At 42.8% G+C, this 25,788-nt stretch overlaps 4 protein-coding genes across 7 annotated transcripts; 1 reads left to right on the forward strand and 3 right to left on the reverse strand.

Moving 5' to 3' along the window:
- Nucleotides 1–225: 225 nt before the first annotated feature.
- ctbp1l (C-terminal binding protein 1-like) lies at nt 226–11,022 on the reverse strand. 2 transcript variants are annotated; one of them, XM_085423548.1, is made up of 11 exons: nt 10,921–11,022; nt 9,827–9,875; nt 9,306–9,452; nt 5,442–5,596; nt 4,415–4,559; nt 4,092–4,298; nt 3,759–3,973; nt 2,900–3,030; nt 2,668–2,795; nt 1,335–1,452; nt 226–1,251 (listed from the first exon to the last, which is right to left on the reverse strand). In XM_085423548.1, the coding sequence occupies exons 3-11, from the start codon at nt 9,364–9,366 to the stop codon at nt 1,065–1,067; spliced, it is 1,347 nt and encodes a 448-aa protein (XP_085279674.1). In that variant the 5' UTR covers nt 9,367–9,452; nt 9,827–9,875; nt 10,921–11,022; the 3' UTR covers nt 226–1,064. The 2 variants fall into 2 exon arrangements, with proteins under 2 accessions (XP_085279674.1, XP_085279683.1); XM_085423557.1 differs by lacking the exons at nt 9,306–9,452; nt 9,827–9,875; nt 10,921–11,022 and adding an exon at nt 8,471–8,599.
- A 490-nt stretch (nt 11,023–11,512) lies between these two features.
- LOC146677533 (protein FAM53C-like) lies at nt 11,513–16,383 on the reverse strand. Of its 2 annotated transcripts, none has more exons than XM_085423592.1 (5): nt 16,316–16,383; nt 14,275–14,523; nt 14,102–14,162; nt 13,197–14,023; nt 11,513–12,914 (listed from the first exon to the last, which is right to left on the reverse strand). In XM_085423592.1, exons 2-5 carry the CDS (start codon nt 14,356–14,358, stop codon nt 12,678–12,680), a joined length of 1,209 nt encoding a protein of 402 aa, XP_085279718.1. In that variant the 5' UTR covers nt 14,359–14,523; nt 16,316–16,383; the 3' UTR covers nt 11,513–12,677. The 2 variants fall into 2 exon arrangements, with proteins under 2 accessions (XP_085279718.1, XP_085279710.1); XM_085423584.1 differs by having other exon boundaries at nt 15,976–16,367.
- Nucleotides 16,384–16,797: 414 nt separating this feature from the next.
- Nucleotides 16,798–20,373, forward strand: phykpl (5-phosphohydroxy-L-lysine phospho-lyase). The gene is made up of 13 exons (XM_085423569.1): nt 16,798–16,999; nt 17,095–17,213; nt 17,348–17,507; nt 17,587–17,661; nt 17,746–17,833; nt 17,926–18,042; nt 18,162–18,244; nt 18,334–18,559; nt 18,804–18,958; nt 19,382–19,471; nt 19,590–19,723; nt 19,821–19,865; nt 20,209–20,373. The coding sequence occupies exons 1-12, from the start codon at nt 16,941–16,943 to the stop codon at nt 19,862–19,864; spliced, it is 1,350 nt and encodes a 449-aa protein (XP_085279695.1). The 5' UTR covers nt 16,798–16,940; the 3' UTR covers nt 19,865; nt 20,209–20,373.
- A 369-nt stretch (nt 20,374–20,742) lies between these two features.
- hnrnpaba (heterogeneous nuclear ribonucleoprotein A/Ba) lies at nt 20,743–24,602 on the reverse strand. 2 transcript variants are annotated; one of them, XM_085423602.1, is made up of 9 exons: nt 24,448–24,602; nt 23,687–23,925; nt 23,080–23,248; nt 22,834–22,992; nt 22,613–22,744; nt 22,426–22,516; nt 22,165–22,320; nt 21,970–22,055; nt 20,743–21,512 (listed from the first exon to the last, which is right to left on the reverse strand). In XM_085423602.1, exons 2-8 carry the CDS (start codon nt 23,908–23,910, stop codon nt 21,985–21,987), a joined length of 1,002 nt encoding a protein of 333 aa, XP_085279728.1. In that variant the 5' UTR covers nt 23,911–23,925; nt 24,448–24,602; the 3' UTR covers nt 20,743–21,512; nt 21,970–21,984. The 2 variants fall into 2 exon arrangements, with proteins under 2 accessions (XP_085279728.1, XP_085279738.1); XM_085423612.1 differs by having other exon boundaries at nt 24,444–24,461.
- Between the last annotated feature and the right edge of the window lie 1,186 nt (nt 24,603–25,788).

Below are 25,788 nucleotides of genomic sequence, written 5' to 3' on the forward strand. Positions count from 1 at the left end.
CGAGTCCCTGTGGGCACCAGGTGCACAGGACCTAACACACTCACTCGCACACTCAAACGCACATCACTCAAGACTGCTGGCAAGAGATAGAAATTCATACCAGGACATGCAGGTACATCTCTGATATGACGCTCAGAGCTTTTATCTCATGACATCACAATCCAAAAGGGGAAAAGCGTGTGTAAATACAGGGATGACTGTCCTAAAACTAGACAATCGCAGCAGTGAAAGTTGACAAAGAATAATGGGTTTAATACTCACAGACGAGTTTAGCAGATAAAAAACACACTGTGACAGTCAGAGAGCTCCACACTGACAGCATTATGGATCCCTCTGCTGAGCAAACTGATGACAGCGCAGAGGAGAGACAAGGGCCAAAGTGGGCTAAAGGGTTAGCTAGATACTTGGCAGGGAGAAGAGGATGTACTGTTTGTGATTCTGTCCTGTTTTCTTCTTTTACTTCAGTACAAACTTCACCCCCCATCATGAGAAAGATGGAAAGGGTAAGAAAAAGAAAAGAGGAAGAGAGCAGTAACATGAGCCATTAATGTACAAAAGTGGGGCTTCAACCATTCTGTGTCTGTGCCTCTAGTGGTCAGAGGAGGACTGCAGGAGGCAGACTGTAAAGCCTCGTGTCAGAAATGCTTTTTTTCTTGTTTTCTTCTTTTTTAAACAAACAAACATTAACATCTAGAACCAGAGCAGATCAACTTTTCATTAAAACAACAACCAACTAAGGAAATAAACCAATCCAATCACTGAATCCTTGAGAACACAGTTATTGCTGACGTAGTGGGGGAGTGAAGGAGATGAGGGGATGGTGGGTGAGCAGGTGGATGATGGAGGCAAGGGTGTATTCTGGGTGGTGGTGGTTGGGGGGGTGGATTGTTGTGGTGTGGACAGGTCACTCCTGGGCTGGTTATGTGATCTGAGAAAAGACTGTAGAGCCACGTCAGGTCAAACTAGTGCTGCCGATGTACTGGAGGGTAGGGTTGTGTCTGATCCTGGGAGGCGGGGGTTGGTTTCCAGAGATGACGGAATGTGCTGACGGCGGTGGGGGGGGGCTATTGGTCGGAAGGGATGTCTCTGTCGGCTTCGGCCTTAGTAGGTTGCCCTGGGGATGGGGCGTGAGGGGGGTGGGAGACGGGGGCGATGCCATGTGCCAGGGTTCCTGGAACCAAACTTTCAACGCCTGCGGCAGCTCCTGGGAGACCGCCTGCTGCTGCAACATTGATCAGCCCCGGAGGAAATCTGACACAGAGCCAAACAAAATCAGATCAGGTTAAATTCAACCTTATCACCAATGAGGCAATCTTGGTCAATTCTCCGCTCACCTGTAGGCGGCTCCATTTAGTTCTGGGTGAACAGTAGCGGCCTCAATGCCGGGCCACTGAGAGGCTGCCATCAGATACTCCTTATTAACACAGTTCTTCAGACTGTCGGGGATACGCCCTGCAGTAAACAAACCACAAAGTTTCGCTGTCAGATATGACCAACAACCTCCTTATTCAGCTACCGGATACATTTCTGGTTTAATGTTCTAGCAATATGAGTCAAAACAGTCTCAGCATGGCAACAGGGAACACGTTACTCCAATGAAGCCTGTGTATTCCAAACGCCTTCGATGCTTGTTTCCTGCGGGGGAACACAGCGGGTCTATGTGCCGCGCTGGAATGGTAGCGCTGTGCAGGGCGGCTGCTGTGTTCGCTTCGTATTACTCCTCACCCCCCACCCAATCCTGTGGCTTGTCATGTCTTTCACAAAGTGTGATGTGGACATTTATGTGCTTTTTGTGCAGAGGAGTTTTTTTGTTTCTTGTTCTCATGCTGTCCTACCATGGAAGCACAGCACGAGTAGAGGTCTCTTTTTTCCCTCTTGTACTTTCCCATTGTTGTGTATATTTCAGTGTTTTTCTGTAACGCTACCGATCTTCGACTTGTATCCCCATGTAATGTCTGTGTTGTGTCTGTAAGGTTGGGGGGGTCCCATTTCACTGCAGGGCAACCTGCATGTCGCGAATAAAGCTTTGATTGATTGATTCATCATACATGCTCTGTGTTTGGTGGTAGGCATTTCATTTTAAATTTTTATGTGTGGAAATATAATCAAGAATTTAAAAATTTGTGTTTTTGGAATTTTACTCTTTAACCTCTTCTCCCATAAAGACAATATTTGAGGACATCCCATGGACCCTTAATGAGTTTTGAGACCTCGGTAATAAAAACTTGGTTTTATGATCATTAGAAGAGTTTCTAGGTTTTTCCAAGGGTAGTGCTAGTAAAGTGTAAAGGCAGAGTTCCCCTTCACTAACATCTGATCCAAACTGAGTAACTTTGTCCTGAAAGCCGGTCTGAAATATGACAGTAACTGCTCAGTTCAAAAAAGAGAAACAAGGGGTACTCCTGGTAGCACTCTAAAACTCTATCACGCATCTTAAGAAAATCCAGAATTAGTCAGACTCCAGCTCTGATCCACTAATTCTGCACTTGTCCTAACCACAAAAAACCTGTATGCATGCTTAGAGATACAAACACTGGGCGATTCACAGAACCCAAACTGTCATTAGAAAAGTGATAGTTGCCAAAAAGTGAGGAGTGTCACATGATAATGCGTTCACTGCAGCGAAAGAAATGGCTTGATCTCATGAGATGAGTGTACACGTCTTACCAGTGATGGCCCGGCGCACCTCTCTGGCTGCCTCTTCACGAGCCTCGACAGATGCCTGCTCACTGTACCAAGATGTGTGCGGGGTACAGATCAGGTTGGGGGCATCCTTCAGAGGGCCTGTTGAAAAACTGGAGAAGAAAGTACAGGCTGATACAGAGAGAGCACTGAGGGTTTGCACCACACTTATGTATGAATGTAGCGGGCCAGTTAGAGCCCAATTCACTAGGGTTACCTGAAGGGTTCTGTCTCATGGACGTCCAGGGCGGCACCTCGTATCCGGCCTTCCTTTAGGGCCTGAGCCAGTGCTTTCTCATCCACCAGACCGCCTCTAGATGTGTTCACCAGGAAGGCTCCTTGGCGCATCTGTGTCATTAACAATATCATTCAACAATGTGGATGAGAGCTTGCGAGGAAAGGCTAAGAATTTCAATTTCCAGCGAAATGCAGTACAAACTGAAACAAATGAGCACTATTAAACTCTGATTAACACACACAGTCACACAATTACAAGGTTTGGCTCAGGAAAAGCTGCAAATGTTTGAAATGTCTGGCACATAGAAATTGTCACTCTCATTTAAAGTCCTGTCGATTATTTACAAAACACCAGCCAGTAGTTCCTGTGTGCTAAAGCAGCAGTTTACTTAGCTGATGCTAGATAATGATTATGTTGAATTAATCCCACCAAAAAACTACAATTAATGCATTCAAAGACCCCTGCAGAAAAATATTTTTCATCCTCACAAAGAGCAATAAGGCAGAATTAGGCAGGAACGAGTCCTCAGATGTTACTGAAGTCATTTTGATAATAAACTTCTAATCATATGGATGTGACAAATACATCTAAAATTAATAACCTAACTGAACCAAATTATCAGCTGATGCAAGATAATATTTAGAGTAGTACGGCAGAATGCAGTCGTATCTAATCTCATCTAAAATAAACAACGCAAGCTACTCACAGGGTTTAAACAGATAGCAGAGGTATGTTGTCACTAGACAATCTATTCTAAACAAAACATAGCTGAGGTGGAAGTAATGCTACCCTTTCTGAAACCAACATTGTTTTGGATATTTGGAGTATGTTCACACACCTGTTTGATGGTGAAGTCATTAATGAGATGGTGGTTGTGCTCATTGAGGCTGCAGTGCAGGGACACACAGTCAGAGTGGATTAGCAAGTCCTGCAGAGTGGCCATTCTCTGCAGGCCGAGTGAGCGCTCCACGCCATCGGGCAGGTAAGGGTCATAAAAGATCACGCCAAAACCAAAGGCCTTTGCCCGCAGAGCTACTGCTTGACCAACACGTCCTGGAAGGAGGAAGGGGAGGTTAGGGGTATAAGAAGCCATTAGTGGTGCACAGGCTTATTTTAAAATTCGTCACATTTCCTTACTTTGATGCCACCCCTCACTACGCTTTTTACTCACCTAGACCAATAATGCCCAGCGTTTCCCCCCGGATACGAGCGGCGCCACCAGCCACCTCTCTGATCTGCTCCACGCTAGAAGCACGGGTCCCCTCCCTTAGAGCTTGGTGCATCCAGGTTACTCGCCTGTACAGGTTGAGAATCAGACATAGCGAAGTGTCCGCTGTCTCTTCCACTGAGGCTGCTGGCACGTTACAGACAGCGATGCCTAAATAACAGGTAGAAAAGAAGAAAGAAACACTAACTAAACCGTTCTGTTTTACTGTGTGTCACAGCATGGCTGTACAAGTCTCTGAAAATACAGTACAAATTTGATCCTCTCACCCAGCTCAGCGGCTGCTTTGACATCAACGTTGTCGAAGCCGGAGCCGATCCTGACAATTACTCGTAGGCCTTTAAACTTTTCCAAGTCATCTCTGGATAGAGTGATAGTGTGGTACAGCAGAGCGGCCACTGCCTCGTTTAGCACCTGTTGGAGACAGATGGAAATTTTAACACCTCGGTGTTCATCTCAGTGGACTGCACTTATCATTCTGTTACAAGGCTGCAGTGTTGTGCACAGATTTCGATTCCACTTGTGAAGGAGGTGCATGCATGCTCTCTTAAATAAATCATCAAATAATACAGCTGCTTCTTTACAAATCTATTGCTAAGTGCATTATGATAAATGAATAATGAAGTGAGGAAATAAAGAAAGAAATAATAAACTAAACTAATCAACTGCATTCATCTCCACTGTCTTGGGCTGCAGCTAGCGGTGCTAATCCTGAGTGACTTCACGTTGTTTGTACATGAAACACTTTTCCATCTGCTGCAGGTTCTGTTAAGAGCGATTCTCCAGCTCATAATGGAGTTTCAAAGCAAAGCAAGGACTAACAATCTCCAGCTGCAGCCCAGGATGGTGTAGATGGAATCTTTCCAACCATGGGACAGATCCTCTCTTAGGAAGCAGGTGAATGATAGTGAGGACCGCTACAATAGCATCCTGGCCAGCAAGGCAGCCAGCAAGAAAAACATGAGACAGGAAGGTCAGAGATAGTTAGTAACTGAGCCTTCTAAGTAAGGAAAAAAAGAAGTGAGAGGGTTCTCTCTGAGAGACTATGTAACATAACATAACATAAAATGTGCTTGTTAATATGTCTGAGCCATCTGTCACAGCCAAATCTGTGTGGGGGGGAATTTTTTTCTCCGCAGGTTTCTTTTGTGTAGACAGCTTAGATGCTGTCTGAAGTTTACAGCTCTAGGAAAAGGGAATGCAGCCTTTTTTGACATTTAGAAGGTTTTAGAAGAATGTTTCATGTGACATCAGAATGTCGTGCCTTTTTAACGTGTGTGCTTGTGTCTCCTCTACCTTTTCATGAATCTCTTGTGTAGACTGGGCATCACAGAAAGCCACTGTGGCCACATCTTTCAGGATGGGCATCTCCACAGTGCAGTCACGCCCGTCCAGCAGGGCCACCAGAGGCCGAGGGTGCATTGGCCCATTCAGGATTGGGGGTCGGATACCTGAGTCCGCCGGGGAGAAAAGGGACAAATGTGCATCAAATCAATCTGAAGCAAGAACCAGGTAAAAGTATCAAATTGCCACAGACGCATGTGAGCACTTGTTTTCAAACAGATTTTGTTACACAGCCTTTCTGCTTTTTTGCCCCCTTTCAAATGTAGCTTCCACATGACGTTTGACGTAAAGAGCTACCAGCTACTTGCATTTCAGAACCAGTAAATTTCAGCTGAAGGTTTGTGACTCAACAGTCTGCATTTCCCATGTCTGGACTATCCGACGTGATACAAGTCATCATACCCTCACAAAAAAAACCCTGCGCACATGGCTAAACAGAGCTAGACAATAATAACTCAAGACTTTTATGACTGTATTTTTCCAACACTTACACCAGAACCTTAAGGGAACTATCAAAATGGTGTGTTTAAGTGTGTGTGTGTTTATACCAAGTGTTTTAAGGTTACAAAAGCAATGTGTAACCATATCTATGATGGGGCATGGACAGTGTCCAGCCATCTGGCCTAGTTGGCATTGAACTCCAGCTCTGTTTAGGATGGCATGTAACCATTATACACCGTCAAGACTTCACAGATCCATCGCGTCCTGTTCAAATCTACTACTCATAAAGGGGAAGCTCGGACACTGGTTAATGAAAGAGAGGCTTTTAGTTAAGTGTTAATTCTGGGAACTTGGCCTGCCTACTGTATGAGCAGACGGGTGGGGGTAGGGACAACGGGGGTGAGGTGATGGGTGTATGATGACTGGGGGAGGGGCGGAGAAAACTGTGGGGTCTCTGGGAGGAGGTTGTGGGGATTGGAGAGGAGGGGGGGCCTGAGTCATGACCTAAATTCTCCCGTCTGGAAGAGTCCCTACTTCTTATTTTTCCTGTTGTACCCTTTTATTTCCCCAATCGCACACTCACAAACACCTCAGCAGCAAACATCTGCACAACTGGCTCATGTGCACTACGGTCAATATTGCACGATTACCACAAATCAGAGGGATCAATAGGGATGCCGCGAGAACCGATATGGTAGCTAAGAAAAACAGGAAGTACTTTGCATTCAAAGGTGGGCAAGCAAGGGATGATAAGTGCAACATGCCCCCTGCAAATTAAATGATATTTTTTAGAGAAAGGGAGGAAATACTTCCAGTTGAGCAAAGCACCTGAAAGACCAGCATCCAGATCGGTTCACGGAATTCAAGTTGAGTGGGTTTCACTTCATAGTATCAGCAAACAAAGTATGGTCCTTCTTAGGTTATCCTGAAATACACGTTAGCGTTTTGTTTGAGACAGCTGGCACTGCTGTTGTGAAATTAACTTTGTTTTATAGGCTGAAATGTTTGCAGTGGCTAACACTAAATGCTTATGCCAACATAATGTAACTGTAACATTAGTAAGCCACTCAGCAAACACCCTAACACTTCAGTCTGTGTCTTCTCAAAAAAGAAATTATAATATTAACATCTTAAATAAATGATCTGCCATGTCAGTGTTTTAACACAACATTTAAGTATGTTGGATAATATTTTTGTTTTTGGTATATAAAAATCATATTTTTACTGGTACAGACTATTCAATTAAATTATAAACGCCACATCTTTGCAAAAACAGCTACATCAGTAAAGTGTGTTTTACTCTTGCTCACTGTAGTTTTCTCACATGAAATCTGGATAAATCTTTCAGGAGAATCAGATCCAACACTTATTTCTCAGGACTAGAAGACAACAGGAGACTGTCCACTTGGGTAGAGCCTGCTGGAGGCAGGACACATGACGCCCACTCACTCGCTGTGGATTCTCTAGACAATTACCTGTGCTACTCACACATTTTGCTGCATTTAAGCCAGCTAAAGTCCACTTAACACCTGGATTGAGAGCTGGATAACCTGCCCAAATAATCTCTAGGGACGCGTGAAGGCGACTTTAACGTCTTCAGGCTTGGACTGACTCCACACATGCGCCAGCACTCACTATCTCAGTCCTGTTGGGTGACAGGTGTGTGTGCGCCTGCCCCCATGGTGGGGAGTGTGACAAGCAGGAACATTTACTTGGACAGAAGACAGGACGTAATGGTGAGACTGTTGAGGAAGAAAAGGCGCTGGTAGCTGGAAGGGGGGTGGAAAACAAATATTTGCAAAAGCTTCCTCTGACGCCTGAGCATATCTCAATTCATGAATAAAATGCACACAAGCTGAGGGGAAAAAGGTATTTATAAAGCCTGGTACACTCAATCTGATGCACACCATTTAGCAGTGTGATTCACATTTGCGGCAGAAGGTTCAAGAATGCCGTCATGCTGACTGCAAACAGGCTAGAGAAAAAAAAAAAAGACAAAAAACAAAGACTCTTACTATGCAGAAAAACCCAAATGGGTGCGTCACAAAGACTCCCTGTGTAAAAATATATATCCAAGTAGGCCTACACAGAGAGCAATCTGAGCAAAGGACATCGGTATACCCGAGGCCTACAACCAGCGAGCATGGCCGCACACACAATGCAATTCATTCAGTGATTCATTCATTCTCCCTCCCTCTCCCTTTCTTTCCCCTTACTCCCTCCTCCTCCTCCCCCCCCCTTCTGTAGTTAGAGTAAGAGGTGAGGGGGGAGGGGCAGCAAGCGATGATAATGCAGCAAGCAGCAGTACTCCACCCAGACACAGTGAGACCCACATACACACACATGCGATTATTCAGTTCCTTCTTACGCCTGCGACACCAACACACACTAAAGACAAAAAAGGAAAAAAAAGAAAAAAGGGAAACTGCACACACATAGCCGGCACCACACCCAGAGCCTAGATCCCTTCCCCCCTTCCACAGTTCACAAATTTCAAAAACACATGCCGATATAGAAAACACATGAGCACCGGGGCTAACCTTGCATTATGAAGTCTGTCAGCCTGTCTTCCTCTCTCTCTACCCTCGCCTTGCTCTCCCTCTATTGCTCGTTTTTTTTTCCTCCCTCTCTCTCTGTTAGCCTGCTCTTGGCTGACTGGATCCCAGCTGTCATCCACGCCCAGCCCCTCCCCCACAGCCTGCCTCCAATCACCGGGCGACTCTATTGAGAGCCAGCCAACCAGCACTAACCTCATTAGCATAGCCCAAGCTGAGGCTGAGAGCGGTTTGGGGGGCTGTTGTCGTTTTTTAAAGAGACAGCTGGCCCGTTTCCCTGTAGCTGCGGCCACGACCCTTCACCTTGTCCTCTCTCCCTTTCACCCGTCTCCTGAGACTCTTCCAGACGCTTCCCTCCATTTTAGCGCACCGTTATGTCTCATCACTATCATCAACTCTCCACTCTCCAACCACTGTATCTCTAGAAATCTGCAGTGCAACATCTTCAAATGCATTTTGCTAAAAAGATCCAAGTTCACCTATTTTTCTCACCTAAAAATCGAAACAATTAATTTCACCGTGACTGTGTGCATCTGCCCATTCTGATGGATATTTCAAATTCTTTACTACTGTCCGCCTTCGGAGTTAAAACCCTTGTGAGTTGTGGCTTAAAAGGTGGTTTTCTCATGAGGACACAGCATGTAGTAAATCTCTTCTGCAACCAAGTATTAAAGATTATTTCATAAGAAACTATCATTATGTGCAATGGCACAGGAACATTACAAACAAATGTTATTATACTTCCTCAAAACACTTATATATATATATATATATTTTTGAGAATCCTACATATATATGACTGTAATGCTTATAGTCTCACCCTCACAAATGCGGTCGAGTCTCTGCCGCTTGATTTGTTTGTGCTTGTCCATCAGAGCCATACACCAAGCAGTCTATACCCAGGGACACAGAAAGAACAGATCCAAGTGGTGGCAGGGTCCCTTTAATGACGTCCACGTATTTTCACCTGCGTACAAGAATCCAGCCAAAAATGAAAAGATGAAAAAAATTGAAATTTTAAATGCATCCTTATATTGACACCTGCATTAAACCCAACTTGCAAATGAAAAGTAATGAGGATTTTAGAATTCAAAAAAAGAGTCACTTTCTTTTTAAACACATAGAATTTGGAGTATTAGAAGTTAGCCATAATCAAACTTGCCAGGAATGAAAACACTCTCAAGTGAAACTTTTTTTTCACAAGATCAAGTGATAACTAAAGCTAAAAAGTTACAGGACTACGGTTTTGGGGGCGTTGGGGGAAATATATTGTATATTTACCCCCAGAAACTTATTATAAGGATTTATTAGTACAGCTGCAGGGTTTAGACAGACACTCACCTGGAGAATAGCGTCTGTTGCACCAGTCAGCTTCACAACTTAGTTTACACTGTAAACAAAGCAGAGATAAAATTACTTTAGGTGATAATAATGCGAAACAGTGACGCTGCAGGTGGCTCATTAAAATAATAAAAATAATAATAATAACTGAATAAAACTCGACACTTATAACATCGCATGCACAGCAATTAAAATGATATGGCCATCATCTAGTGGCAAAAGTATTTTGAGAGAAGTAACTTGCGCTGTACAACTCGCATAGTTTTTCCCCCCCTTCTTTTTCACAGTTACACTCGTTCGTGTTCCCCAACTTTCTCCTTAACTTTACTACAACAACCTAGGCACACAGTACGAATAAACAGTACGAAAGGACACTCTTGATAACTTTTTGGTTATAATATCCCCAACGGTTAGCTCCCAAATTACCGTTAATGAACTAGTTAGCTTACAGTGCTAGCTCACTCGTTTCTACTCTATCCAGAAACACCGGAACGCTTACAATGAAGGATAACATTCATCCGTTAAATGCAAACGTTACATTTATTGACTCATATACGCAGATGACATTCACTAAAGTCCACTCCGAGTTAGTTCAGCTAGCATTAACTTTTGAATCGCAATCCGAGCTATCGCTAACTAAACACATAGCACAGCAGCTAGCTGCGCGACGGTGGCTAGCTAACCCAAACACAAACACTTGAGGACTCTCTAACATTTTAGTGGCAAGTTCAAACTCCCGCCAACTTTCGAGTACACGTTGTTTTTGATGTTATTTACTTCTCATTAACTCGTGAATAGTGTTGCTACAACCCACGTCCACAATTACATGAGGCGTTTGAAGCGTTGCTAACGTTAGCTAGCTATCGCCGATAACTAGCGTGCAGCTGAGTGTGTGGGAGATGAGAACGGAGGGGGAGCCCATTTCGTCCGATCTGTTATCAGCCAAGAGCGCTACAATGTGAAATATCTGACCCAGAAGCTTTAAAATCATTAATTCTTCGGGGAAGGAACAATCGCCCGTATGCTTGATTTGAACCACATCTACTTTGTGAACTAAAAAGCGAATCTTGTGAGGAGAAATGATAATTATTTACCCCGAATAAACTCTTTGAGGAGTGCTCAGACAGTGTGCGTGCGTCGGCGGTGTTCCCTCTCTCCCGATCGCCATGAAATTAGACAAAGAGGAAGTGGCTTGTCGATGTGGGGGTCAGACAGTGTGCGAGAAAGCATCCTTGGACTGGAAGGAGCGCCCTCACCTTTCAAGGCGGAACGACAAAGACGCGCAAACTCTAGTGCAACAAGTCTGCAGGCAGCTATCAAAACTTTCTGCTTAAACTTTAACTTCGTGTGCAGCGTTCTTACACATACACCCGCAGACCCGATTCTGCTCAATTTGTAATTCGGTTACAGCTAGCTACAATATAGTTTACAAGAAAAACATATTTTCTCCCCGAGCGCGAAATGTAGGTGTATGTGTGTCAATATCTATGTTAACTAACCCAAACTGGACTATACAGTATATCCATACAGCACGACTATTATACTGAGATCAGCCACTAGGTGTCACAATAATCCAATTATCTACTGCCCCCTGACTTCCTTTATGTTGGGTCCAAGCATGAAACAACATTCATATTCATTTAAGAAGAAGAAAAGAAGGACAAGACACTTTTTGGGAAAAAAAAATAATTCTATTAAATTTATTTGTACATAAATTGTGCAACAAGTATATTTCCAGCCAAAGAAATCATTTCTTAAAAGCCTCACTCTTTCGTTACATACACTCTCAGAAATGGCTGGACGCATGTACTCACTCAAACCACTGTACAGCCCGTTACATTGTGCCCTGTGAAGACCAGCTGCAGCACTCATACGACTGACCACTGAAGTGTATGTGCCTCGAATTCAGAAATATCTCAATCAGTGCAAACAGGAGCCTGGCTGTGAAAAACAAGAGCACAGCACCAAGAACTCTGTATTTTAAGCTTAAGGCATGGTCAGTTTATGTAAGCCGTGTCACTGTTAACAAGATGTGTCAATGTCAAAGCAATTACACAAACTCCAAAAAGATAATGTAACGTAGAGGGTGTGTTATGTCGTTTGTGCCAGAAGAAAAGCAGAATATATCTGAAAAGTTAGAACAGCAGTAAAAGTGAAGAGGCTTTAGGCGAGATTTTTAAAAAGTGGAATGTATCCTGTTAAATACACAGAACAATTAAATATGGATACTTATTGTATGGGCTTTTTTTTTTTTTTATCTTACACACAGCAACATTTTAGCTACTGTTAAACAGCTCACATTTAATTCAGTCAGCCAAATACAAAAGTAGTCTACTCGAGTATCAGAAGCAGCACTGAACAACAATCGGTCTCATTCAGTTACTGGCATTTAGTGTGCGTCATGTAATAGAAACATTCTGTCAACCTCTGGCAATAAAGTTCTTTGATAAGGATATGTAAGGCCATCAAGATGCAAACCAGTGGCTTATGCTAATTAAGACTTGTCTTAATATCAAATATTAGTCAAAAATCTGTGCGCATTAAATCTTGTTTATTCGCTCATGCACATTTCCTTAAGGAGTGCTTCAACAGGCCAGCGCTAACAAAATTTGTGCAATTTTGAATAGTGAGCAAGCTCAAGTGTTATGATCGCAGCAATGTCATTGGATATTAGCCTCCCACATGGGGTCCTTGGATCTTACTTTTAAACTCTGGACATTTGTATAGAGAGGGCAGCAGGTTTCCACCAACTGCCAGAAGAGCACGTTATATTAAAAAGAAAATATAAGCCTGCAGGTGTGCTTAACATGGATATTGATGCAGTTATAACACTGAGAGCACCAAGGAGCAATCAGTTTTCTTCTATAAGGTTCAGATCCAATTCTGTACAGTCTCTTTCAAAAACAATCTTTTGTCCTCCATCTGCAGGCCTCCTTTCGTCTTCCTCTTCCTCACTTTCACTGAGCGGCCCGATGCTGGCTCTTCCCAGAAACTCTGCCGGAGAGAAAGCCGAACGTCGTTCCACCTGTGAGGTCACTGGAATCAAACCGCTACCTGGTCCATATGCAGGGCTCTCACGATTACCAATCTAAGCAGGAAAAACCATGTGCATCATGATCATCATGTTACTATTTTTATAGACAAAAATAATTACTGTCTTGCGTCCTTGCATCAAATAATAAGTGATAAAGATAAAGTGGTAAAACATAAGTGATGAGATAAAAGCAAAAAAAGAAAAAAAAAAAAGATCACAAAAGGTCTCAAAGAGAAGGCTACATTTAAGGAAAGTAGTGAACTTGATTGCTCACCAATACTATTAGCCTCCGTCACAGAGGTACTGTAACACTGATGGACCACCTTCCTTGCTCACCTGTGTCATCTTGCTGAAGTCGAGGACTGGCCTTGGGTAGGGCAGAACATCTGGGTCATGGCGCCTCTTTAAGCGAGGTTTGCGCATGTCACAGGGCTGCGAGTGGCAACGTGGCAAAGCAGGGTGGAGGCCACGCCTAGATGAGGATGGTGTGCTGCAGGCTGAAGTAGGAGACGGAGACAGCGCTGGGTGCTCCAAGTCAGAACGGCCATATTTCAAGGCTGAACCTGCACAGGGTTGGGGGGGCAAGGGCACCGTAGGAGATTTCTGAATGTGTACAGGGGAGAGGGAGAAGCGACGCTGCAGCACATAGTGTGAGGTCAGCGGGGCCGGTGAAGAAGAGCACGAAGAAGGCGTAGCAAAAGATGCAGAACACGCTCCTTTCAGTGTATCGCAGGGGTCCCATGGGAAGCCCCATGATATCAGGGAGTCAGACGATAGCGCTAAGCTAAAGAAGGTAGGACTAGCAGATGAGTGTACGGAGGAAGAGGGGAAGGAGGAACTAGGACCACAAAGTGGCAAAGAGCTGGCTCCAGAGCCTGAACTAGATGCTCCACCACTGTGACAGCTACGTTTCACCGGGGTCCAAACCCTTGATGCGCTGGGATGCCAGGTGGTGCGGCACTGAGACAGATCCTCTGGAACAGAGAGGGACCGGCAGTGGCGTTTTGGAGGTGGCGGAGGTGAACTTTGGAAAGCCTTGAAGGGACGTTCTGGTCTCTGGAGTGATTCTCCAGATTGAGAAGTAGGCCATAGTGAATCAAGTCCACAGGAGTCATCCAAAACACTGGCAACAGATGATGGATGTGTAGTTGAGGTGTAGCTCTCTGAAAATGCCAAAAAGATAAACATGAGGCCAATTTCCCCACTGGTCACAAATGTTGCTCTTAACTCACTAAACTTGCCTTGTGTTGTTTTATGAGCACTCCACGAGACAGTGGGACTGGAGCCCACTGTAGGTAATGACTGTAACAAACAGAATGACTTGTTTTCAAAATCAGAAGTGAGAAAACCAAGTCAATGAAACAAAATCAGTTTGAAGGACAAGACTTTGTTCCATCTAAACCATCCAACTCACCACATTCACACTGAATGAGAAGGCCTTGTGATAGGGTTCTTCTAAACTCTGCTTACGAAGTTGCTCTGTTATAAGAGTCACCATATTTGTAGCTATGATCCAGGGAGAGACATGGAGATGAGGAGATTTACCAAGGGCAGTGAAAGTGTCATTAGTCAGAGTTCTGGCGTGGTTTGTGGCGTCCCCTCTACACCTCAACCAGCCAGACTGACCAGCTTCCTCACTTTGCCACCAACATCTTTATGCAACCTAGAGAGGCAGGTGAGAATAGATTGAAACAAATTAAATAAGTGGTTAGACAAACTGCAGAGAAATCAAACTAGTTTAGTCATTGTGGGGCAGAGGGTACTTTCTAATGTTTGTTTTTCTGTTTGGGAAAGCCCACAGCAAGAGGAACAGAAAAGCTGCACACCAAACACTGACCACAGGTCTATGTGAACCAAGCTAGGGCTTATAAGTTGCCCTTTCATTCATGCAGGAGCAGAAGTTTATGCTCACTAAGGCGAGAATCACACATGGACATGAGGTGACCCTGAACAAAGCAGCACGTCACATTTCATCAAATTAAGTTCATATTGTCATTCCAAATGGGACTCCAAAGAAAATTTTATTTCGAAGGAGATGCAGACTACAACTCAAGTGAAAACTTTTGCAATCAAGTCAGTAGGGTCCAATAAACTGAAATGACAAAAGTTGTGAGTAGTAAAGAATGGAAGGGGGAGGGAAAGACTAAAAGGGAAAGGATGGAGGGGGAAGTGTGTGAAAAATGAATGGGACAGGGGCTGGAAGCATACCATAGTATCTTTGTAAAGGGGACAAAAGAATAGTGACCAGGTCTCAAGGACTTACTTGAGGCCAAACCAAATACAGTCCTGAACTACTCTACTTGTAATCAAAAACTTAAAAAAAAAAAAAAAAAACATTAGTTACTGAATGCACAAACACCTGAAGATTCCCTGCAGTAGCCCATGTATGGAATCCCAGGAAGTCTATTACTCAGTGCTGTACATCTCAAATTGAAAGTAAAAGACACAGAATGACCGTTGCATTAAAATGTAACATGACCCATTAGCCTTTGGACTTCTGTTTAAAAGAATGTGTAGAGCACATGTAGGGTGGAAAACCCCCCTTCAAAAAAAACCAAATATTAATCTAGCAACTTTGAGGCCCTTTGATGGCATTTATATTTCAGCTCACTTAAGAGACTTTCGTTCAATCACTGTTGAGTCAAGATGTGGCCTCCAGGGCCTTCCTCCTCCTTGTGGCAAACAGTGCATTTGCTAGCCTAGTTCCACATGCCACAAGACATTATTTAAGGGGCACAAGACCAAGCTTTTTCCACTGTCATGTCCTGAACACAATCAAGAGCTGTCAAGTAACTAGTATAAAACTTTAGCATCACTTTTCAGTGTGACTAGCAAACATACATTCGATCAGCATAAGAAAAAAAATATAGGACGCTGTCGAAATGACAAGAAACCTCTAGCACAGCCACCTTGATAAAATAGCTTTGACTTAAGGACACTGTATTTAAAAAAACAAAATTAAAAAAAAAAATTTAAAAAATGGAAAACAAGCGAGTTTAACACAGTGTTGCGCAGCTTACTCAAACCACGTTTCTGCCCATCAGCTAAAATTCATGAACTGCAATCCAGCTGTTGTTCGTTACAATGTAACACATTAAAATAATGCTAAACTTACAGGATCGATAGGATTCCGATTATAGCCGGTGAGCAAGGTGGTATGTGGTAAGCTAGCTCACGAACACGATGCAGCCAGTGAAGCACCAAGTTGTCAGCTAGCTCATAGGATAAATGCACTAAAATTACTAGCGTCAGTTTATTACAATAGATCTGATTGCGACCGGTTAGAGGCTTGTCATTCCAGTCGGTTATAGCTACGTTTTGTAAGGCCAGTATGAAAATTTGCGTTCCTAAATTTAACGCTAACCCAACAGTCTATGTCTAAATCACTTGTAGCGTTAGCTTGGTCAGGCAGCTTGGTTGCAAGCTAGCATGCTACAGCTGTCTTGATGTATTACCTGCATTCAGGCGTTCCTAAGCAACCAAAGCTGCGCAGCGAGTGCACCGGGTGGCGAGCAGATTAACTGAGTATTTATAGCTTCTGGACGATACCAATTGAGAGGGTGTTTTTGTCACATGCCTTTACAACTGGTGATTCAAGAGATGCTTAAATGAGGTTTAGACATACCAAAAATGTATAACGTTTACTATTGTTTTTTTCTGTTGTTTTGGAGGAAATTAAACTGAACTCACAGCAAAACACATTGCAATTATTTTACGAGCTTCTGTCACTTTGACCGTCCCACAGTGACACCGTTCTGGTTAAAGCGAGAGCGTAATTTCAAATCTTCCTGTCTAACAATAAAGGCAAATGTATTTTATAATATAGGTCGAATAATAAAATATTTATTAAATTTAGATACCCTACCTTACCTGTGACAGGGGAAAAGAAAAGTTAAAACTACAAAGTGTTTGAACTTAGTGGGAAGTGAACTCAGCTCTGCCACCGACGCATGCGTATTGGGTCAGTTAGCGAAACCGTTTTCCATAAGTTTCTAGTCAATAGCTGTTATAGTTTATGGCATTGTATTTGTATCTGTATTTGGTATACGTGAAATTAAAAGAGCCAGAGATTAAGTTGTCATGGCGCAAGAAGAACTTCGGAAAGAAGAAACTCTTGCAATGAGGAATAGGCTAATCGGGTATGTAAGATGAAACTTGGTGTTTTCTTGGTGCTTGCTCACAGGCTTATTGTGCATATAGTGCAAATGACACGTATTGATTTCTTTGATTACAGACAGTCATGTAAACTGTTTTATTCAGAAGACCCGGTGAAAATAGTAAGAGCACGAGGACAGTATCTATTTGACGAAAATGGCAAACGCTATTTGGACTGTATCAGTAACGTCCAACATGGTAAAACATTATCATCCAGTCTCAAGTCCGTTTTTTCTAACCAATTAAAAAAATACAGTGTATTACACTTCTGCCACCTAGTGGCAGGACGTTTTAACGCCCTTACTGACATGTTGTATGTATGTTTTTCTAAGTGGGTCATTGTCACCCCGCCATCACAAAGGCTGCAGCAGCTCAAATGGACGTCCTGAACACAAATTCAAGATTCCTGCATGACAACATAGTCCTGTATGCTGACCGCCTGGCTGCTACCCTCCCCCAGAAACTGTGTGTCTTCTACTTTGTTAACTCTGGGTGAGTATTCTGTTGCACGCTCATACTCCTTAAAAAAAGCATTCTCTAAAGTACAATTACATCTTTTTTTTCCTGATAGTTCAGAGGCCAATGATCTTGCCCTACGCTTGGCACGTCAGTACACCCAACATGAAGATGTCGTAGTTCTTGACCAGTAAGTATTTTGCTCCATTGCAGCCCTTTCACCCCTGCAATTACACGTGCTTTTCAGTTATAATGAGCTCTCCTTCTACACTAGTGCATACCATGGGCATCTAATATCTCTCATCGACATTAGCCCTTACAAGTTCCGGAAACTGGCGGGACAGAAAGAATGGGTTCATGTGGTGTGTAAATTTAGAAACCTATTATCACAAAAACTGCTACCCAGCAATAGACTCCTGCTGATCTCAAAGAACATGTTCTTTCATCCTCCCAGGCACCTCTACCAGACACTTACAGAGGCATATACAGAGAAGATCACCCCAACCCAGGCCAAGCATATGCTGATACAGTAAAAGACCTTATAGAGGATGTTCACAAAAAAGGCCGTAAGGTACACTATAACCCAGTTCCATGCAGGCTCAATAAAATCTCTACTACACACGCTCAGAACAGTGCTAATAATAAGCACATTACACTTATAGTGCATATTTATTATCTGTTTTTCTTTAGATCTCAGCCTTCTTTGCTGAATCCCTGCCCAGTGTTGGTGGACAAATAATCTTGCCCCAAGGATACTTTCCTAAAGTTGCAGAGTGAGTAATTCTTCAGTTATCTGGTTGTTTTTGCTCAGCTGGTTGTACAACAATGAAAGTGTGGTGCCTCCTCGTCGTATTCTCCACAGATATGTGCGCTCAGCTGGTGGCGTGTTTGTGGCAGATGAAGTCCAGACAGGTTTTGGGCGTGTGGGACATCATTTCTGGGCTTTTCAGCTTCAGGGAGACGATTTCTGCCCAGACATTGTGACCATGGGCAAATCGATGGGCAATGGGCATCCCCTGGCATGCGTAGCAACCACTGCAGAGATAGCTGGAGCTTTTACAGCCAACGGAGTGGAGTACTTCAATACGGTGACTATACAGAAACCTTAATGTAGCATAAATTAATGCCCGATCTCCACACACAACCAGGTATTTGATAATAATAGCTATTTTACCATTTTACCATTAATATTAAAATGACATTAAGAGAGAAATGTCATTTTAAGACTTAAAACGTACATTTCACTCACAGTTCCTGTGTTACTTTTAAATATAATGCTTTTATGCATATTCTAAAGATAAATCACTCATTTTACTCTCCAACTTCATGCAGTTCGGCGGGACTCCAGTTTCATGTGCAGTTGGCCTAGCAGTCCTTGATGTGATCGTGGAGGAAGACTTAAGAGGAAATGCTGTGAGGGTCGGAGCCCACCTAAAAGATTTGCTCACAAAACTGAAAGCACGACATGAAATAATTGGAGATGTCAGGTAAGGATGCTATGTCAGCGGTATCCTGCAGTTCATAGCACTTAAAAAATAACTAATTGAGCTGCCGTATAATGAAGTCCAGTGACTCTACTAATTAAAGCTTGCCTACAGACATGTCCATGTTTACAGTGCCTCGTTGACATCTCACTTTTATTTGCAGGTGTGGTGTTTTGATCTTACTTAATCTAAAAATGTTCAATTATTCAAATGTATAGAAATTGTCCTCCATACCCTATTATACATATATTTGGTAGTGTTTACCCTTTGCAGTATAAAAAGCTAGATATGAATGACAAAAATCTCAGATTTTCAGACATGGACTGCAAACCGCTGCTAACGTGAATACTTAACATGTAAATATATTTGACAAGTATGCTAATTCTTTCATAATTCCAATAAAAGGCCATGTCTTTATTTCTGTAGAGGTGTTGGACTATTTTTGGGAATTGAGTTGGTGATTGACAGAGAGAAGAAGACTCCTGCCACAGAAGCTGCAGCGCATGTGGTCAAGAGGTGAGGGACTGCAGTGCAACATATTAGTTATCAGTTAGTTTTTACATTTTATGTTTTTTAAAAAAAAGCTTACTCCCCAGTGCTGTTCTGTGATTGGAGTTTGTCCTCTTTATATCAGGTTGAAGGAGGAGGATCAAATATGTGTCAGTACTGATGGCCCATGGGAGAACGTCTTGAAGTTTAAGCCTCCCATGTGCTTCGGCATGGAGAATGCAGAGCTGGTGGTGCAATGTATTGATCGCATCCTTACAGGTTAGCTGACTAACATTGTAAACAAGGTTATATGCATGCTATCTACTCAGTCCATAAAAACCTCAACACCAAAATATAACCATTTCATTTTTTTCAGACATGAAAGCCAGTGACCTCAAACTGGAAAAGGAAGACATCTAAGGTTTGTCAAACCTGTAGAAAACATTTTAATTGCATCAGACAGAGTCAGGTGGTCACATTCATAATATTTAGAGGTAGAGATTAAAATCTGTTCTTGAGGCTCCAGTAGACCAAACAGCTTCACAGAACATGTTGCCTCTTCCACTCAACACAGACTACTGTGGGGGTTCACTTTAGAGAAGTTGGACTTCTATCTGGAAATTAATAATTCAGAGAATATCAAAGCGGTGACAGTGAATTTTAAATAACGGTACTGCTGGATCAGCGTCGTCATTCGTTTCAAACTATGCCCATTTAAAGTGAAATATCAATGCAAATGTTTTAGTCATTCTCATTTTCAACAGATCATACCAGTCACCTCTCTGATGACACCCCACAGACTGGAGGTAAACACTACAAGCCACAACATATCATTGCCACCTGGGAAATGTAGTCTACCAGAAGATGACATTTTGAAATTCCACACTTTTATAATACAAAATAAATAAATTAAAGAAAATATTGACAAATAAACTTTTTTTTTTTTTTTAACTGTAATCCTGGTTCTTGTATCATTTTTCTGCTGACAGCAGTTCACATAATCAGCTGTGACTTAACACTGATTGGCAACATGTTCTTAATACACAGCATGGTAGAGTGAAGCACTTACCAGACAACTATAACTCCCGGACACATTCACAAAAATTGCTCAAGTATTGCAGTTTAACATCTAGTGGGGTGGGTGTTACACTCAGCAAGTTATCCTGCAGGTAGTGAAGCCCTCTCCCACAGCTTCCCATGGAGATGTTAACATTACTTGAGACGAAACAAGCAAGCCAGTTAACAGTACAAAAACATTTAACGTTAACTTTACAAATAATAACAGAAAGATCCATGTGTAATATAAACCAAAAGTTTATTTCTACCAATTTGCCAAAGACACTAGAGGAATGAATTTCCAGTGAGAGAGGGAATACCCTCTTACATTTAACAGGCTTGCGTTCAGTTGAATAACACTAGTAAAGCCACTTAAAAATTGCAGACATGATGGGGGAAGAATCTCCTTAAAAGCCAAAATAACAAAAACAACAACAACAAAAAAAACAAAACCAAATAATTGCTGGTTGTCTTTGTCTACAAGGCCTTCTGCAAATATTTATTTGACACTCTTACAAAGAACCCTTTGATTAGTATAAATCCCTTTTTTTTTTTTAACCTCACCCCACATCTGAAGCCATGCAACTCACATCCAACACTCAGCATGGGAGAACAACAAAATCTATAAACACCAAAACAAAATGAAGAAACAAAAAAAAAATTAAAAAAAAAAAAAATTGTTTTATTCGCGAGCTTTAAAAGCTCTTGCTCATCTGTAAATCCAGTAGACATGTAAAAATACAACCATACAATACATTAGATTCAAAAAGGTACCAAAAAGTACAGTAAAAATAACACTTCCATCACTGGAAATGTAAATGGACACAAAAAAAACAAAACAAAAAACAATATAAAATAAAAAGTGGAAAAGTGACATTTGCTTCCCCAGTTCCTCACTTGATCTGTACAAATGGAGCATGAGTCCAAATTTTCTGCCAACTCCAAAGGAAAAGCCAGAGCCCATGTTCGCTGTAGTCAGACCATGGATCTCTTTTTCTTATTTACTTTAGACCTTGAGAGAAAAACACGGTGCTTAACGTTACTGAGAATAAACCAAATGCGGCATGCAGTTACACAAAGACAGACAGGTGCATGAATGAGTTTGACTGGTCAGTGATGGACAGACACACTTTTTGGACGGGGGCAGGGGCTGGGAAGGGAGGGGGACACGACCTCTAGCTGTTACACCTAGCACTTTGGTGAAAGGTGAAACAGTCCTTTATTCCCGCTTTCAACCACCACAAACTCGACGCGTACTGATCAAACAGTCGCAGTACAGGTTCATCTAAAGATGGCCGACAGGTGGAATGAATCCATCTCTAATGATCACAGACCCCACAAGGCGGCCTACCCTAACCCCACAACAATGCTGGAATGGACTTAGAGTAGATGGAGATCTCTGGGGTCAGAAGGCACTAATGGTTACAGCTATGTTCTCATACTACCACGGATGATGCAGAAATGCATACCTGCACTATGTGTGATCAGTATGGCTTGTAGCTACTCTGGTGCCCTCCACGTCTTGGAGTTTTCCCATAGCTTGTATTGCCCTGGTCTGGAGGACAAGAGAAAAAGGGACTGAGTTCTTCTGTACAAAAAGGAGGACCAAGAAAATAAAGTTTCTCTCATTCTGTTTCTTTTCCCTGGGGCCACTTATCGCTTACTGTAATCGTAGCCACCCCCATAGCCGTAATAACCAGCAGAGTAGTCATAGCCACCATAGCCACCATATCCGTAGCCTTGCTGTCCATAACCATAGCCCTGGTTGTATCCCTGGTTCCAGTAGTTGTTGTAGCCTTGATTCCAGTTCTGGCCCTGGCCTAGAAATAACAAGTAGAAAGCTTTTGTCACAAGTCTCCAGAAACAAATTTAGGCCATGATTGAAATCAAGAGTCTTCTGAAGTGCACACAGATTTCGTGCTTACCTCCACGTCCTCGCCCACGTCCACCGTATCCACGGGCACCGTACTGCTGCTGCAGGTAGACCTCTTTGGGCTGCGCGATTTTAATTTCACACTACAATGTCACACAAAGAGCATCGTGTTAAACGTTTGCAAAGACTTATAAATCTGGCTAACTAAATTTCAGCCGGCAAGCTTGCTGTGCCATTACCTTGCTACCACCGACATTGTGGTACTTCTTCTCCATGACTTTCTTCACCGAAGCCTCTTCTTTGTACGTGATGAATACGAATCCCCTCCTCTTCTCTGTCTTTGGGTCCTGCGGAAGCTCTATGGTGTCAATCTACAAACAAAGAAATCAGAGTTTTGTAGCAGCCACCTCCAATATACCCACTTAATTCCATTAGATGCTGACAGATGCTTCTAATGTACCTCTCCAAAGGTCCCAAAGTACTCCTCAATGACCTCCTTTGAAGTATCAGGGTTGAGTCCGCCCACAAAGATTTTCTTTACTGGATCCTTCTTCATGGCCATGGCTTTCTTGGGGTCAATCTGTCTCCCATCTAGCCTGTGCTCCTTCTGTTCAAGAACCTATTAGACAAAGAAAAAACAAACACATGTAAAATTGCCCACATTGTGAAAATATGCCTCACGTGTCCACATAATTACATAACTTACCTTTTCTACGCTAGCTGCGTCTTTAAACAGAATGAAACCAAAGCCTCTTGACCGGCCTGTCTGCTGGTCCATTTTGATGGTGCAGTCTGTCACTTCGCCAAATTTAGAGAAGTAGTCTTTAAGATCCTTCTTGCTTGTGTCCCAGCTGAGACCGCCAACAAACATTTTCCTGAGCACAGGAGAAGGGACACTGTTAGCAGCAGCAGCTGCAGGCACCCCCCCACTAACAAGCTTCACACAGTAGTGGTAGTGGGTAGAACCAGGGGTGTAGATATACAGGCTGTCCCAAAACATCTGGTGACCCAGTAATGTAGGGGGGTAGGTAGGTAGCACTTGCTTTAGCTTTTAGCCGTTAGCCATCTTTCAAGGCCGGTTTAATAAAGTGAGAAATCCCCATGGTAGAGGCACAGCACCCACCCCGTATCTGCTGCTTTTCTAAGCAACTATATATTAGATTTAATCTTTACAGTGGCGCCCATCCCCCCCTCTCCGCGCTGCACATGGCGCCAACAAAAGGCCGGTTGAACAAAGAGCCGTGGCAAACCGCTAGCGCTCATTAGGGACGCCTGCTTCCTTCACAGATTCACAGCAGGCCTCTTAAACTCACCCGGCATCCTCCTCGCCCTTGCTGGCGTCGATCTGGCCTCCTTCCGTGCCGCCGTTTTGCGAATTGTCGTCGTCCTCGGGCCCTGCGTCCTCTCCGCAGTCATTCGCGGCGGCGCCGTCGTCGTCGTCGTTCCCCTCCTCAGTGAGGCCGGCTCCGTTAAAATCATCGTCGACTTCGTGGCCGTTTTCCGATGTTTCCATGTACTGTTGCTCTGACTCAGACATTTTGCACAATTATACCTAAGTCCCCCAACACAAACAAGATAGAGTAAGGAATTAGTGATACAGTTGTGGGGGTTATATAATGTGTCATGCCGTGCATGCCTCGCCATTTCCATGGTGCCAATACGTGCTTTTCCCACCATTTTGGCCGGCGCGATCGCGTTCCCTGCATTCAGAGAGCCCCGCTTATTACCGAGTGCCGGGAAATGGCCACAGAGTTACGTTCACTTACACATCACAGTAACCAAACTGCATCTTTAGCGCATTACTGCCAAGGGCAAATATTAGAAAAGTTGTACACATATGTATCGCGCTGATAAACCGAGCCGGGACTATGCAACTCAAATTCGCAGTTACGTAATGCCGAGGCCGATACGGCCGCAATATCAGTCTACAGTTTTAATAACTACAAAAATTACCTGCACGTACCCCAAAAAACAACTGTTTAAAAAATAGATAGATTACAAGAATCGCATTACTTACGTGACAATATAATGAGAAAAAACTAATCAGGCTAATGAAATACAGAAACGTACTTACTAATCACACAACCGGAGAGCTCTCTTCAAGATGGATTCTCCCACACGACGGCAACTCGTGGTTGGTTTTCTAGAACCAGCAGGAGAAAAAAACGACCTTTTTGCGCAGAAGCCCTCTGATTGGAAAATCTCTGCTGCCATTCACGGCACCGACCAATGGCATGTAAGACTGTTTTTTTCTGTTTTTCTACAAAAGATGTTCACGCCTCGAGAACTCAGGAAGGAACTCAGAGTACTTTCAGAATGGTGTGTTCACTGCTCGGTAATTTCAGCTCCACTCAAGGAACTTGGTCTGAAAATTACCAGTGAAGTTTTCATTATTAATAAAAAAAAAAATCATAAAGTGACGTCATCAAGTTATATCCATATTCATAGAGTGCGAGATATAGGTAAAACAGCTCAGATAAAGTAACAAAACACACTGGCACAGTAATCCATTAATAATCTATTTTTTCCTTATTGATTATTTAAATAGGGAAGTAGCCCTGAACCTTCACTCAGTTTAATTCTTTTGCTCTCACCTGTGAAGACTTGTGAAGGAGGCTTAGAAAACACAACAGGGCCCAAACTACAAAATCCAAACCACTGACCAGCGGTAAAAAATTAGAAGGTCAAACTGAAGTTAAAAGAAAAGTAAAAAGATGAACCACCGCTGTTCTTAAACAGTTTGATGATGAGAGAAGGATTAACCTCCACCGGAGTGATGGAAAGCCCAATATACGGAGAAAGAAGGGATCTGCTTATCTGTGAAGCACAGTGGCGGTTGTGGCATGAGAGGTTTTGGCCATCACCAGATCTTTACCCAGCTGAACATTTCAACTCATGAAGAAAAGACTGAAAGGACAAACCCTGAAAAAGGTGCTGAAAAAGAACCCTGGAGAGACATAACTAATGAAGAGACTACTAATGAACTAATGAAGAAATAAGAAATATGATGAAGTCTATGGGTCATAGAATTGATGTAGTTATATATATTCTATGTTTAAAAAAAAACACATTTAGATGCCAGTAACGGCAATAAAAAAAATGAAACTGATCTCTCTTCTCAAATTCATCTTTTGGTTTCACACTCAAATGTCTTCAGTGCACAGTAAAAGCTAATTGATTGGCTTGAGGTTGTAATACACACAATTGTATATGTATAATCAGATACAAAAGCATTGAAGTGTGTTGACAGAACTCATAATTTTCTGTCATTCTTTTTCTAAATCCTTTTACCAGAAATATGTGTGTGATAAAAGGATATACACTTGGGTTATAATGCTTCAGTCCATTTATTTAAGAAAAAAATATATCCTGAGCTAGTCATAAGCACTTGTGTTTACAGTATAAGCAGCTTTCT

The sequence above is a fragment of the Rhamphochromis longiceps genome, linkage group LG2, assembly GCF_057381845.1.
Source record: "Rhamphochromis longiceps isolate RC_006_pf linkage group LG2, R_longiceps_female_GT1.1, whole genome shotgun sequence".
Lineage (NCBI taxonomy): Eukaryota > Metazoa > Chordata > Actinopteri > Cichliformes > Cichlidae > Rhamphochromis > Rhamphochromis longiceps.

Excerpts from the sequence above, each read along its gene's own strand:
- ctbp1l (XM_085423548.1), bottom strand. The coding sequence starts at position 9,366 with ATGGCTCTGATGGACAAGCACAAACAAATCAAGCGGCAGAGACTCGAC. Across the intron at positions 5,597-9,305 it reads ACTCGACCGCATTTGTGAGG|GTATCCGACCCCCAATCCTG; the intron begins GTGAGACTATAA and ends CGGCGGACTCAG. Across the intron at positions 3,031-3,758 it reads ATGACTTCACCATCAAACAG|ATGCGCCAAGGAGCCTTCCT; the intron begins GTGTGTGAACAT and ends TTAATGACACAG.
- LOC146677533 (XM_085423592.1), bottom strand. The coding sequence starts at position 14,358 with ATGGTGACTCTTATAACAGAGCAACTTCGTAAGCAGAGTTTAGAAGAA. Across the intron at positions 14,163-14,274 it reads TCTCATTCAGTGTGAATGTG|TCATTACCTACAGTGGGCTC; the intron begins GTGAGTTGGATG and ends TGTTTGTTACAG. Across the intron at positions 12,915-13,196 it reads ACTTCAGCAAGATGACACAG|ATTGGTAATCGTGAGAGCCC; the intron begins GTGAGCAAGGAA and ends TTTCCTGCTTAG.
- phykpl (XM_085423569.1), top strand. The coding sequence starts at position 16,941 with ATGGCGCAAGAAGAACTTCGGAAAGAAGAAACTCTTGCAATGAGGAAT. Across the intron at positions 17,214-17,347 it reads TATCAGTAACGTCCAACATG|TGGGTCATTGTCACCCCGCC; the intron begins GTAAAACATTAT and ends TGTTTTTCTAAG. Across the intron at positions 18,959-19,381 it reads GAAATAATTGGAGATGTCAG|AGGTGTTGGACTATTTTTGG; the intron begins GTAAGGATGCTA and ends TTATTTCTGTAG.
- hnrnpaba (XM_085423602.1), bottom strand. The coding sequence starts at position 23,910 with ATGTCTGAGTCAGAGCAACAGTACATGGAAACATCGGAAAACGGCCAC. Across the intron at positions 22,517-22,612 it reads ACAATGTCGGTGGTAGCAAG|TGTGAAATTAAAATCGCGCA; the intron begins GTAATGGCACAG and ends GTGACATTGTAG. Across the intron at positions 22,321-22,425 it reads ACGTGGGCGAGGACGTGGAG|GCCAGGGCCAGAACTGGAAT; the intron begins GTAAGCACGAAA and ends TGTTATTTCTAG.